We start from the raw sequence: 15,778 nt of genomic DNA on the forward strand, positions 1-15,778 counted from the left end.
TCTAATCACAAGATTTATGAGGATGTCCTACCCCAATATGACAAGATTAAGAGGATGGTTATTCTTGATGCTTAAAAGGTATTGAGGCTCCAAGCTGCACACAAGTAAGGAAGAAGTGAGCCAAGCTTCTCTTGGGGGAAGCTTTCATGATGAAGCCATTTTCGATAAAATCAAGGAACTCGATAACAAGAGGAAGAGGAAGGAGAGAGCTCAGGTAGCATACGATAGGAGAAAGAAGATCGATGAATCATCTTAATCTCGACCTTTTTTGTTGTTACATTGACTTTCTGAGTGGTGTATTTTCAGTTTAGCATTGTTTCTCCGACTCTTTTATCCTTCATTATTTTCTGTAACGAAATTGAATCTGAAACTTTTAGTGATCCAGAAGAAAAAAAATCTTTCTACTGAAAATTAAAAGAGAACGAATTCTTATCATATTGCGTTTCGGGAAGATGATAAATTCGTCAAAGAGAGTACCAATGGTAATCTTGTTTTGAATAAAATAAAGAAATGAGATCATGAAAAGTGGGCTATCAATGGCTCTTTTGAGTTTTAATTTGGGGAAGATGATGTAAATTAATAAAATAATTAATGATAGAGAAATAAAATAACACGTGGCACTTTTAAACTGGTTAATGACATTTAAAACATTACATCGCGCTCTTCATGTGCGTGGTCACAACGCAGAATAGAGAATGAGCCAAAATGGCGCATTTACAGAGATATTAAAAAGTTTTGTGGGGTGATAAAGTGTCTTTATTAAAATACGAATAACTTCAATAGTGAGTTTATGTCTTTTCTCTAAAATTAAAGAAAAGATGTTCTTTGTTTCTTCATTGGTTGATTTATGGAAATGAAGTAATTAATTTGTAATATCTGTTAAATAAAACAAGTCTATATCTATATACTATACTATATCTCTTTAAGATATGGTCAACTCTTATTTAGTTGTTCATATTTGACTCTTTGGGAGTTAAATCTAGCTTGTGACTATAATAATCAATTTATTTTAAGAATCAACATTTGTATTACAATATCATATTTTTTTTATAGTACAATCATATGTCGAATCAACTTTTATATTATAGTATCCTATTTTTTTATAGTACAAATCATATTTTGATATAATTTAATTTAAACAAACGATATTATTATAGTTACAAATACAATATTAAATAATATCTGATTATATATTTTGTTAGTTTCTAGATAGATAAATGTCAAACATTTCACTTTGATTGATTCAATATTAAACCACATGTTTTCTTCAACTGCAAATGTTTCAAAGATAAAAATTCAGCTTTTGACAACTTTTTCTTTTTCTTTCAAATAAAATAATATGTTACTGTGTTAAAGACTTTCAAACTTTTGAAATATTTCATTTTCCGGAGATTCAAACTCTTTTTAAATAATCATTCCTATATTTAAATATTATAGAATAAAATTTCTCTATAAATTAACATATATATATATATACACACCATCCATCGTACTTTTGGGACATTATTGTTCTTGACGTCCAAAAATTAAAGCACAAATACGCTTTATACTAACGGACATACACGTGTCATAATCTTATTCATCGATTCGATATTTATTAAATATCAGATCGATGGATAAGGTGCGTCATGTGTCCCCATTTAGCCGCTAGAGTGAATGACATATATGTTCTAGTTTTTGAACGATAGGGGCATCAATGTTCCAAAAATATGACGGAGAATATCTACGTACTATTTACGATAGCTTGAAGGTATATTTGTCTTTTTTCCCATATATATGCTATAGAAACTAGTTATTATATAAGAATATTTGATATGTAGATGATATTTGATTGTTATAAATAAAAAAAAGGAATAATGCACAAGTAACTCCTCAACATATGCTCGAAATCTCAGAGACACACTTATACTATATTAAGGTCCTATTACCCATGAACTTATTTTTTAAATATTTTTCTGCCCCTTTTCGGCCTACGTGGCACTATCTTGTGGGTCCAATGATGGTTGACTTTTTTTTTTCAAACTAGTGCCACGTAGGCTGAAAAGGGGTAGAAAACTACTTATAAAATAAGTTCAGGGGGTTAATAGGACCTTAGTATAATATAAGTGTGTCTCTGAAATTTTGGACATAGGTTGAGGGGGTACTTGGACATTATTCCTAAAAAAAATGGTTAAAAATTCACTTTTTACTGTCAAGATACTAAACTTAAACGCATTCTATATAAGAAAAAAAAACCTTTTAATGATAAAAACACAATATCATTTGTTATAAAGCTAGTGTATTAAAGTATGAATAGACTTCGTCAAAATTTCTAGATAAGTAAGCTTGCAGATTCTATTTCTATAAAGATGGTAAATTATTATAAAAATGTTAGGTAAAAGATATTATAGCAATATTAACATATGGCATAAAAAATCAATCTCATAAATAATACAATTATTATAGTGAAATATTTATAATTGATAGTACCATAATACTATATTTGTACAGTCCGTCGATAAGAAAATTACTATGACATTAAATTCAACAATATTAATGTGATAAAATCAGCATGTTGTGGATAATCCATTTTTATTTTTATTAATATTAATTAGGTAACAGATGTCATGCTCAAATATTTCATCACATCTGTCCATAGGAAGCAAAAAATAAAAATAAAAATAAAAAATACTAATAACAGCCCAACAATGTATAATATAAAAAATAATAATTTATATGACAATACAAACAATCAAACAAGATCTGTTTAATCACATAAATATTTTTGTTCCATCTTTAGCCTATTTTGTTCATTTTACATATATAAACGATTATGACATTGTAGGCTCATCGTTGGCATAACGTAATCTTTTCTCTTTTTATCTGATTCTAAATAATTTATAAAAAAAAAATTGATTTTCGTTTATATTCAATTAATTTAGATTTATATTTTTATTAAAAAGAATTATTCATTCCAAAAAGTAAGTCTAAATTAACTCATACATATCGCTTATTAAATCTCAAATATTCAAATATAATGAGTTAAGAGTAGCTCAAACCGTTACATATAGATGAAATTTGAAAGTTTGCTTGTCCATATTATCTATATATTATTATCAAGATTAAGTTCAAAATTCGAGTCAAATCGATCTATTCTCTTTTAAAGGTTCGTTATTCATTATCTTAACTCCTCGAGAAGTTTGAGTAGTTACTTCTTTATTCGATATGATATGTGTATTTATAAGAAAGATAAAGTTCACCTTATTAAAAAAAAAAAAAGATCTTTGTTTTCGAGTGTGATTTGAAATGGCTAGCGCAAAGGGAAAAAAATGAGCTTATCATTAGCTATTAAATTTTTCGAATCAAAATATAAACATTCATCATTAAACAATAAATAATACGATTTCAAGATCCAAATATTCTACATAATACCTCTTAATTGAATATTCTTCTTATTTATTTCCACATATTTTTATTTCTTTTATCTATAAATTTTTCTCCAAATATTAAAATGTACATTCTCCATGTAATAAAATTAGGCACATAAATGATTATATAAAAAAAAGAAACACTAGTTTATAAGTATTTCTTTTTATCATTAATCAATTGATACAGATTTGAGTTTGTTTGTATATGAGAATATTATAGCTATTTATTCGAATTCAAATTTAATCGATCTCTAATCGAAAAAAGAAAATGGATGTGGAGTTGTACAATTATAAAAGCAGAGCGTTTTTACGTGTAATGGAATCTTTCTGCTAAATTGCAATTTCCAAAAAGTCAGCTTCAGTGGTAGTATAGTAGAGAGAAGAAGAAGAAGAGTGAGAGAGGTTTTAGAGCCTTTCAAACTCTTTGATTTCCCCAATTTATTCTCTCTCTTTTTCACCGCCGCCATGAACGGAGCCACCGGCACGCAAGTCAACACCGCGGACGGCGGTGGTGGTGAGCCAGTCGGAGTTCAGATCCAGCAGAGTAGGAGGTTGCCGGATTTCCTTCAGAGTGTAAACTTAAAGTACGTTAAACTAGGTTACCATTACTTGATCTCTCATTTGTTGACTCTATGTTTGATTCCTGTAATGGCTGTGATTTTAATTGAAGCTTCACAAATGAATCCTGATGATATTCGTCAATTATGGTTACATTTGCAGTATAATCTAGTTTCTGTTATTATTTGTTCCGCCGTTTTGGTTTTTGGATCCACAGTTTACATCATGACTCGGCCGAGGCCGGTTTATTTGATTGATTACTCTTGTTATAAAGCTCCTGAGCATCTCAAGGCTCCCTATGAACGGTTCATGCAGCATTCACGGCTCACAGGTGATTTTGATGAGTCGTCGCTTGAGTTTCAGAGGAAGATTCTGGAGCGTTCTGGCCTCGGGGACGAAACTTATGTTCCTGAGGCTATGCATCAGCTTCCTCCGCAGCCTTCTATGCAGGCTGCGAGGGAAGAAGCTGAGCAAGTTATGTTTGGTGCCTTGGATAAATTGTTTGCTAATACCTCTGTGAAACCTAAGAAAATAGGTGTGCTTGTTGTGAATTGTAGTTTGTTCAATCCGACTCCATCGCTTTCAGCTATGATTGTGAACAAGTATAAGTTGAGAGGTAATATAAGGAGTTTTAATCTGGGAGGTATGGGTTGTAGTGCTGGTGTAATTGCCGTTGATCTTGCTAAGGACATGTTGCAAGTGCACAGAAATACCTATGCTGTTGTTGTTAGTACTGAGAATATTACGCAGAACTGGTATTTTGGGAATAAGAAGTCCATGTTGATACCAAATTGTTTGTTTAGAGTCGGAGGTTCTGCTGTTCTGCTGTCTAATAAGTCCGTGGATAGAAGAAGGGCGAAATATAAGCTTGTTCATGTTGTTAGGACACATCGCGGGGCTGATGACAAGGCATTTCGTTGTGTTTACCAAGAACAGGATGATGCTGGGAAAACTGGGGTTTCTTTGTCAAAAGATCTCATGGCAATCGCTGGTGGAGCGCTTAAGACGAATATCACTACATTGGGTCCTCTTGTTCTACCCATCAGTGAGCAGCTTCTGTTCTTTGGTTCTCTGATAATTAAGAAAATATTCAATAAGCATATCAAGCCTTACATTCCAGATTTCAAGTTGGCCTTTGATCATTTCTGCATACACGCTGGTGGAAGGGCTGTTATTGACGAGCTGGAAAAGAATTTACAGCTGACACAGGTTCATGTTGAGGCATCTCGAATGACCCTGCACCGCTTTGGAAATACTTCATCCAGCTCTATCTGGTATGAATTGGCGTATATAGAGGCCAAAGGAAGAATGAAGAAAGGTAACAAAGTTTGGCAGATTGCATTTGGAAGTGGCTTTAAATGTAATAGTGCTGTTTGGCAGGCACTACGAAATGTAAAGCCTTCTCCCGATGGTCCCTGGGAGGATTGTATCGACAGGTATCCTGTAAAAGTAGTGTCATAACACTGTGGAGATCATGATTAGGCAAGTTAAGGGCTATCTGTAGCTGCTTCCGTGTACGTCATGGCGCCTCTTCTCTTGAAGCCGAGTGATGCTCTACTTCTGTTCACGAGTCAAGTATCATTTTGTCCTTTTCTTAGTTTAGAGCCGCATGCTAATTTGTGTTGTACCATTTCAATCTATTACTTGTATGACTTCATATATGTAGCAATTCCTATTTTATTGTAGTTATTTTCCTGATAAACATCTATTCATGACTGAGCTTATGAGTAGTGGATTCAAGTTGCTAACACGCACTGTTATTTCTCACTGTCAGTGAATTGATTCCATAAGTGGCATGTTCATCATTTTCTATTTGCTTATCTATGTTATATACTTTCATCATCCTCAAGAGTTCAGTCCAGTTAGTCCTAAGAGAAAATCCTGTTTATCTATTGCTGCTGGCCTTCGGTGAGACATAAGGTTTGTGATTAACATGACAATGTACTGCTTGCGATTTCTCAGAAGTGCCTGGTTGTGGAGGCTGTCTTAGTAATACTGTAAACCCGCTATGGTGTTATTAAGCGAGATGGTCTGTGTTTGGACTGTCAATGACTTATTTAGGACTTTGAAAAAACTGTACTCTTTAAAGATCTGCGAATAATAGTTAGATGTTCTCTTCACCTTTTTGTTCGTTTAATTTTGTACCTCACGTCTAGGCTTGCTTGATGTTCGTTTGTTGTCCAGTATAGTCAGGCAGGGAGAACCTCATTTGGCTGCAAAGATGTTTCAAATCTGCATATGGAATGCACTAGGCAGGGGATGTCTCTGTAAAGTGTAGATGGAATTGTAATCATTGTTGTAAAGTTGAGATCCCTTGCTTAACGATGCAGCAACAGACACAAGTTGACTCATCCAAGTTCCTTTCTGTGAAGGAACCTTCTATGTTATTTCCCAAGAAGTTTCTCGGTTGGCGCATTCGATATATATATATATATGTATTGTGTGTAGCATTAGCATTACAGAGTACTTGCTCTCTATTTGTTTATAGTAAGAAAAGAAATGTTGATGGATTAGATTCAGGATGTATTATGATTTATGATTGCAAGTTTGTGCACTCGTCGATTACTTCATTGAATACTTTGTTTTCTCTCACCAACACGCGTATTGAGTAACTCTGATAAAAACAAATCATATACTACTGTTGTTTTCACTCACTTCAATGTGAATAGAATATAATAGCATGAGTAACTCTTAGCCCACCCACCTTTAATTTGTGTGGTCGATGTTACAGAAAATTGTGCCAGGCCCAAAATTGACTCTCTGTTTCTTTAAAGGACAGAAAATTTATGGTGGTGTTTTTCTGTCCAGGACAGAGAAGAAAAAATCTCAGTTAAATATATTGGCTTTACAATTCTGGTAGGAATATCAGCAAAAGTTACGTCCCGCGCTTTTAAAGAACTTATATCTTGTCACGCATGAGTTCGATAGACAAAAAATAAAGACCAGTCTATTTATAATCTGAAAAATAAAACATGTTATTTACTGTAACAGATAAAAGTGACACGATAATGCAGCTATGAAAAATTATTTTATGCACAGTGAAAAGCATCATTCTTTGACAGTGCAATAAATTTACATAGTATCGAACATATTCTTCATAAAAATTTAAATCTGTACGACAAAATACTAACGATCACATTTTATATAGTTAAAAAAATCAAAAGACACTTGAAAATGCAATAATAGGACAAAGAAAAGAGCTATTCTACGCCACTGAATTAAAATGGTGTCACTTAAAACGAGAGAAGTACCTCAATTTCAAAAAAAAATATTCCTTTTTTATTTTATTTTGGGAAAAGGGTCAAATATGCCCCCTAAACTATTCAAAAAGGTCTAGATATACCCTCCGTTTAAAGTTTGGTTCACTGATGCCCTCGCCATCCAACTTTTGGTCCAAATATGCCCTTATGAACGTTAGTTGCCGTGTTGGACATATCTAACTCATTTTTCATTTCTTTAAATGCCACATGGAATTGCCATGTCATTTTGGCCTTACCACATAACATTTAAATGAAAATGGAAAGATATTCGGACTAATAAACACTTAATCCAACCCATAAATCAACCCCCTTTTAAATGAATTATCCGATCAATTTTCAACAATTTTGTTTAATTTTTATTTTTTTCGATAAATTTCGAAAATGAGTAATTGATTAATTAAAAAAATAGAAAAATATGAAAAAAGTATAAAATTACCGCCAAAAATTCATAAATAATTATAGTAACCTTATATTAAATTTAAACACTTTTTTTATTTTTTTTTATTTTTTTTGATAAATCCCGAAATGAGTAATTGATTAATAAAAAGAATGAAACAAATATAAAATTAACGCCAAAAATTAAAAAATAAATATAGTAACCTTAAATTCAACAATTTCAACATTTTTTTAATTTTTAATTTCTTCAACAAATCCCAAAAATGAGTTTATTAACAAAAAATATGAAAAAATATAAAAATTATGTAAAAAATTCAGAAATAAAAAACAGGAAAATATGAAAAAATATAAAATAAAAAAATTATTGAATTTAAGTTTACTATATTTATTTGTGAATTTTGACGTATATTTTTTATTTTGTTTTCATATTTTCTCTTTTTATTAAAAAATTACTCATTTTCGAGATTTGCCGAAAAATATAAAAAAATTTAAAAAAAATTGTAGATCTAAATGTTACTATATTTATTTGTGAACTTTTGGCGTTAATTTATATTTTCCCCCCATATTTTTCATAATTTTTATTAATCAATTACTCATTTTCGAGATTTATCAAAAAATAAAAATAAAATAAAAAAATTCAAATGTTAGATTTAAGGTTACTATATTTATTTGTGAATTTTTGGCGTTAATTTTATATTTTGTTTCATATTTTTTCTATTTTTTATTAATCAATTACTCATTTTCGGGATTTACCGCAATAATAAAAATTAAACAAAATTGTTAAAAATGGGTCGGATAGTGAATTAAAAAGGAGCTGATTTATGGGTCGGATTAGGTGTTTACGAGTCCGAATATTTTTCCATTTTCATATAAATGTTATGTGGTAAGGTCAAAATGACATGGCAATTCCATGTGGCATTTAAAGAAATGAAAAATGAGTTGGATATGTCCAACATGGCAACTAACGCCCATAAGGGCATATTTGGACCAAAAGTTGGACGGCGAGGGCATGAGTGAACCAAACTTTAAACGGAGGGTAAATCTAGACCTTTTCAAATAGTTTAGGGGCATATTTGACCCTTTTCCCTTTTATTTTATTTGTCTATTATATTTTTTGAGAGATTTAATTTAATTTAATTTTAAATCTAAATTTGATCGAACCAATTTCATATGTTAAAATATAATTTAAATCTAAATTAGATCGAACCAATTTCATGTTTTATAATAAAAAATTTTAAAACTATACAAAAGTGTTATAGATTGCAACTTTTTCTACGTCAATATGACAAAAATTATATTTTAAAATGTTAGATAAAATTTACGAAAAGGAAACTATGACAACTAGTTTGTACTTATTATTTTCTTAATGAACGTGAAAAAAAAATCTAAAACAATATAAAGCAAAACTATATTAATTTCCTCTATTCTTTCCACTTTTAATAATCCTCAGTAGCATTTCACTCTAACGATAAAGTTTTTCTGAACCGACTCCATGTTAACTAATATGTTGTCTATAGTAACATTTTGTTATATCAACAAACGACGTTATTATAAAGAGATTTGAACTGTAAATACGCTAGAACATAGGTTCATCAAAAACAAGGATTACAAAGACACCTGAATTAAAGAATAATACATTTTCTCATTTCGCACTTTATTTTAAATTGAATGGTATAATCACACATAGAATATACAAAAATAAAATAAAATCATACAGTAAATTACAGCAAATGGCAAGATCAAGATGAAATGTACACACTCTAAAGCAGCATGTGCAACTCATTCTTCCCTATATATGTGAAAAATTGAAACTTTTGCACAAGGGAAATTGAGTTTTGTGACAAAAAGAACAAAGGATCACAAAGGCCTGTGTGGGAGGGGGGTAGTTTTCATCTGAAAGAAAACTGAATTTCCTCTAGAGTTCTCCCTTTCGTCTCCGGTACCCAAATTGCCACGAACGCCACGGTGAAAGCACACATAACCATGTAAATAGTGAAGGTTCCTGGTGAAAAATGTGCAGATGTTAAGTCAGTTCAGGTCTTAGAAGCTACACGTTTGAAATGTCGAAACTTTTCAGCAGAACATGTTTATGGTTTGTACATCTTTTTGTCTGAGGGGTGTCAATAGACGAAGCCCCTTGGCTTTTTCGTATTTTACTTCTTTATATTTTGACTCTCAGTGGAAATTCTGGTTACGCCACTGATGCACATAGTGCGGGAATCTTATGCTATGGGGAGCAAAATGTCTATACATGTGGTGTGTAAGTATGAGAGAAAGATACCTCCACTGCTCCAAGCCATAAGCAACGGTGCAGTCACTGTTATTACCCACGAGAATAACCAGTTGGCTAATGTTGCTGTACTTCCAGCGAGACCTTTGATCTTGATTGGAAGAATCTACAATATCCAGTGCACGTAATAAGTTCAAAGAAAATCTTAACATGCAACGTAAAGCAAGCACGAAAACTTAATCATCAGTTGCCCGTATCGTTCCAGATAAATGAAACATGTAGCATGTCTATATTCACGAAAGGGATCTTGGACACTAATTAATCACCGAACCAATTAAAGGTCGGACAGTAGCTGCTATTCAAACAGTATCCGATAATTGGACCAACTCCAATTGCTCGGAAATTGTTAAAAGTAGGTACGAAGAGAACTCAACAGCAAGCAGAAATTTGGCATACATGATAAATGAAAAAGTAAGTACCTCAGACATTATAAGCCATGGAATTGGTCCCATTCCGAGCGAGAATGAAATAATCATGAACTGAAATGAGAAGTTGGTCAGAAAAATGAGTATCTGTTACTTTAATCATGTATTTTCAAGAGACAAAGATGTCTTCATCGAGAAGGGTACATACCACCACCCCGACTACGGACACTATTCCCAAGACACCATAGAGGGTAGAATCCCCAGATACATAACCCTGATCAAATATAATAGAAGAAATGATGAGAAAGATGATAAATGCAGTTCAAGTCGAAATCTTTCGTACGAAAGCAACTTGTTCCACTAAACTACCTTTAGATAGAAGGCAACGGAGACAATAAGAAGACTAACAGCCATTCCAGCCGAGGAAACCTACAAAAGAGCATTTGCTTTAATAAGTTAGCACAAAAATTAGAACAATCTACATATACGTCATGACTTTTTTAGAACTTACAATTAATAAAATTCTACGTCCAGTTCTGTCCACCAGCCATGTAGAAACTGCAGTTGCAACAACCTGCACATTGAAGGACATCGATGAAATTTGACAGCACAAAAGTAATGCAAGCAAGTGCTACACAGAAATCGAAACCTTTTCACCTTCCATCCTAAATAATATGCATACTTGAAAGTTAAAGAAGAGAAACTAAAATAGCAAAAGCTGGACCTGGATAGCACCGACACCAAAAGTTGCAGCATTACTTGAAGAAATACCTGTGAAGTTAAGATGACTAAATTAGTGAGACTTATATTACACGAAGAAAGTCATAGATCATTATAGATTTAAATAGACATAATACATAGATAGACACTTTAACTTGGTCTAAACTAACAACTAAACACTTCAACTTTGAGTATCCACATCTAGACACTTCTAAACTTTATGTGCGACATTAGTGTCAGGTGTCCACCAGACAATGAGAACAAGTTGGAGTGTTTAGATGCCAGGTGAGACCAAGTTGAGGTGTCTAGATGTATACTCTCAAAGTTGGAGTGCTTACTTGCCAGTTGGGGCCATATTTGAGTGTTCGTTTATGCATTATGTCATTTAAATAACTCGTGTATCAATCTTAATCAATTAGTTTGTTTCAGGGGTTCTCTTGAGGCAAAATTATAATGCAATTCAATTTTGCCAGCAATGGATCATAACAAAAAGGTAGATGCTACATGACAGGCTGAAAATGACACTTCTTTTGAAGAAGGCAAATGCTACTGATACATCCATCATTTAAGATGACAAATTGCAACTGTTTGTTTAATCCGTACCGGCAGATAGGAAAATGTTGCTGGAATAGAATATAACACCGTTGATTCCTCCTAACTGTTGCAGGATAAGTAGTCCAATTCCTACCTAAAAGAATGAAAAATTAAGAGATTGACGAAACAAGTGCATAACTAACACGAAGGCTCCAATAACAGCATGAAACGTCAAAATACCATGAGAGGAAACCAATATCTTCTATGTTTGAGATCAGCAAAACGCATTGCTGTTCTTCGGTTTGTTGATGATGCTACAGACCTCTATACGCAAAAATAACATAAAATAAATACAAATTTAACAACAAGTTTTATACCAAATTTCATGTGAGGCAACAAGGCTTGCTTTAAATGGTCTTTCATACAATTTACCTTAATTTCATTTACTTCATTGGTAATATCAGCCTCAAAGCCTCGAAGAACTTGCAACGAAGTTTCAAAATCTTCTGTTAAACCCATTTTGGCCTATGTTTATGATAGAAACTCAACTGAGACAAACAGCAATCAAAGCCTTGAAGAATTACACAAAAAAAATATATATATAATGAAGCTCACCAACCACCGAGGAGATTCGGGGATGAAAAATAGTCCAGGTATCAATGCTAGGCAAGGTAATGCTCCTATAAAAGAAAATAATATGCCAGCTCTTTCAAAGTTCAATCCGTGAAACTCTTATGTAATTGTAAGAAGACGAAGAAGAAGACACATAGCTCTCTCCACCAAAAGCACAAAAGGAAAAATATTTTTTTTATAAAATTATGCGAATGAAGACTGTCATTTTTGAAGCACAGTGGTGTGGACTAGTGGTCAATGAAGTAGGAGAAGAACCATGAGGTCTCAGGTTCAATCCCAACAGAGGCAAAAGAAACTCGATGTCGTTCCGTCCCATCTCCTAAGCCTTGGTTGGAAAAGTTATACGTTACATGTGTTGGTGGGAGGCAGTAGGTACCCAAACTGCCCCCACCAACACCGTCATTAAGAAGAAAAGGAATGTCATTTTAAAACAGAAATGCTGCTCAACTAACAAAACACAAGTCTTAAGTCAGGGAGCTGGAAAGCGCTTACGCTTGACAACGTAAATCTACAAGAATAAAGAGAAGCTGAGCAGATATCAGCCAAAGAAGAACTCAATAACTATTCTCAGTCCTCACAAAATGAAAAGCTATTACTTCAACTTAATTGACTAGTTTATTATTTATGCACTAAATGTTATTCAGTAGAGTAAAAAAATGATTTATGACTTCATAACTGTAAATTGTAGCTTAACGAGAGTTTTCAAGAGAAATGATCATTACCAAGAACAGCAAGCAGCCTCCAATTAACAAAAAGTCCCAATAAATAGGACAACATGATCCCAATTGTAACAGAGAGCTACATTAAGAAACAAATGATAGCATGTGATTAATTAAGCAGGCATAGCAAACTTTGGTTTTAACGAAAAATAAGTCTATAACTCCGCGAACCTGGTTAACAGACCCTAGACCCCCTCTCATATTCTGAGGTGCAATCTCAGCAATATATACAGGAACCTAAAAACACCAAAAAGCAGGAAGCGAAAGCATTTAGTTTTGAGAATTTCGGTGTAGTCAATCACTGTAACCAGAGAAGATTTAAGAAATTGAACATTACCACATAAGAGATTATTCCCACACCAAAGCCTTCCAACAATCTTCCCATGTATAGAAATGAAGGATCCTGAAACATATTGGTAAGGCCAAAGGAACGGAGATACAAGCACATACATGTCAATGTAGATTATCGAGGCACCATATAATATACTTCAGGTAGAATATCTTACTTTGGCAAATGAGATGGCAAGCCAACCAATGATATTTGGTATAGCAGCTATCATTAAAGACTGCAGTAGGAAAAAAAAAGGATTTGAGCATCAACTTGAGCAATACACAGAAATATGGTAAATGAAAAAACTAGAAATCATTTTTTATGCAATAATCTTACCCCTTTTCGCCCAATGTACTCTGAAATTTGACCGCTAGATATTGCACCAACCATAGCACCCACATTGGATAAAGAACCGAACAAAGAGAACTGAAAAGATCATCTTTAGTCAACAATGGCTCTGAAACAAACTTAAATTAGATATAAATCAAGAATGACTCTTGCAGACCTCAGAAACAGTGAGCTTCAGATCTTTGGTAATTGCAATTTGCGTTGGTGAAGTGTAGCCACACTTCAAATGCAACAAAAACAAACACGTGATCAATAGAGATATATATGCAAATATTCGTTGCAGCAACATAAATCGTGTAAGCAGCCAATAAACTGCAGGCACAATAAGAATGACATAACAAACTGTAATCCGAATAAAGATGCTACATTTTTTTAATACCACTTTTGATCCCTTAACCACAAAAATGAAGAAGCTTAAGCCTATTTTTATTCAAACTTATCCTCTTCAATCAAATATGAAGTTTCATGTAAATTCTCATATGATCACTCAACAATAGTTATTATCTCAATAAGTCCTTCCCTTCTTGATTCACAATTTTTTTCAATAAAGCAAATGACTTTCTAAATAATTACTATCTGAGCATCTATTGATTGACCATATGAGAAATCAACTCTTGAAATTTCTCATAGGTTATTGGAAAGGTAAACAAACATGTAGTCAATATTGAATTGTTATGTCATCAACCAGAAAAATCTGAATGGCATAACATATTGTAAATCCCAACAATATATGCAACCTCTTACCCCAACTGTGAATCCTTTACAACAACAAAAGAGACTAAAGACTTCATTTTTATTCCAAAAAACTATCTTTTCTCATCAAACTTGAAGCTTCTAACAGGATAATAGGCAGGTAAACATACATATGGTCAATATTGAATTGTTTACCACCTCATCAACCCCAATTATGAATCATTCATCATATCAAAGGAGGATTAAGACTTCATTTTTTTCCAAAAAACTTTATCTTTTCTCAACAAACTTGAACATTCTAACATGATATTGTGCAAATAAACAGACATGTGATCAATATTGAATTGGTTATCACCTCATCAACCCCAATTATGAATCCTTTACCACAACAAAACAAGCTAAAGACTCCATTTTTATCCCAAAAAACTCTCTTTTCTCATCAAACTTGAACATTCTAACATGATATTGTGCAGATAAACATACATATACATAAAAACAAAGCAAAGTAAAGAAGTTGAATGAGAAATGAGAAATTACAGTGAAACCAAACTGGATTGGGCCCAAAGCAACTATGAGAACACAAGCAAGAACAGAAATAGAACTATCACGAATAGCTTGAGAAGAACCCATCATACTAGACTGTCTTGACCCCATACGATACCAACTCCCAGTATGTAAAAATGGCTTTTTCAGATCCCCTTCATTGTTCTCTTCTCTGAAACTCATTTTTTTTTCTTCAAATTTTGAGTCAACCCCTTTTCTCTTTAGTTCTTGAAATTTGAACTACAGATCAAGAAAAATGAAGTTGTTGAAAATACTGGAATTAGCAAGTATGTTGATGTTAATCTGAACAGGGTAATTAATTAAAATAGATATACTTAAAGAAGACTTGAGATAAGGAAATATGAGAGAGATTTTTTTTATTTCTTTTTGGCAAGTGAAAAGGAGGAAAATAAGATGATGATGACAGCACCAACTGATTTTTAAGCTACTTCCCATGGTGAAACTCGTTAGATTTCGAGATTTAAATTAATTTATTTTTAATTTTACTCTCGTTTGATCTTTTTTCTAAAAGATAAATCGAAGCAAAGCGCATGACGATATGTTGCTTTTAGACTAATCACAATTCATTATCATGATCGTAAAATTTTCATTTACCTTTTAATTATTATTTTCTCTGACTGGTATTATTTGTCATGGTTTTTATTTTTAAAGTTAAATTATAAAAAAATTGACAAACATTTTAAGAAGTATTTTTTCATCATATTAATAGGTAAAATAATGTAATTCATAGTATTTTTCATATAGTTTTAGAATATATAACTTTTTTGTTTAAAATATCGAATTAATGTAATCCAATTTACCTTTGAAAATTAATCAAATTGACTTTCGATAAGTGCAAAATGACAAACAATTTCGAACGAATAGAGTATGACTTATGGTGTTACGTAGTTTATACATTTCAAAACAATTTGTAAGTTGCATTTGTAAATTTTTTATCAAATTTAAATTATTTTAACTCTA

General features: G+C 32.4%; 2 protein-coding genes across 2 annotated transcripts; one reads left to right on the top strand and one right to left on the bottom strand.

Annotated features, from left to right (window-relative positions):
• The first annotated feature begins 3,593 nt into the window (after positions 1–3,593).
• Positions 3,594–5,713, top strand: LOC101263606 (3-ketoacyl-CoA synthase 4). The gene has a single exon (XM_004238223.5). The coding sequence runs from the start codon at positions 3,873–3,875 to the stop codon at positions 5,424–5,426; it is 1,554 nt and encodes a 517-aa protein (XP_004238271.2). The 5' UTR covers positions 3,594–3,872; the 3' UTR covers positions 5,427–5,713.
• Positions 5,714–9,270: 3,557 nt separating this feature from the next.
• On the bottom strand, positions 9,271–15,082 carry SFP4 (sugar transporter ERD6-like 6). Its single transcript, NM_001302905.2, is given in 18 exon segments — positions 9,271–9,623; positions 9,903–10,017; positions 10,331–10,390; positions 10,485–10,550; positions 10,646–10,705; positions 10,788–10,850; positions 11,001–11,047; positions 11,600–11,684; positions 11,771–11,854; positions 11,963–12,055; positions 12,146–12,210; positions 12,886–12,961; positions 13,054–13,119; positions 13,220–13,285; positions 13,389–13,448; positions 13,550–13,639; positions 13,719–13,781; positions 14,792–15,082. Coding segments are annotated over 18 exon segments (1,461 nt in total). The 5' UTR covers positions 14,981–15,082; the 3' UTR covers positions 9,271–9,510.
• Positions 15,083–15,778: the final 696 nt, after the last annotated feature.

Source organism: Solanum lycopersicum, chromosome 4 (genome assembly GCF_036512215.1).
Source record: "Solanum lycopersicum chromosome 4, SLM_r2.1".
NCBI lineage: Eukaryota > Viridiplantae > Streptophyta > Magnoliopsida > Solanales > Solanaceae > Solanum > Solanum lycopersicum.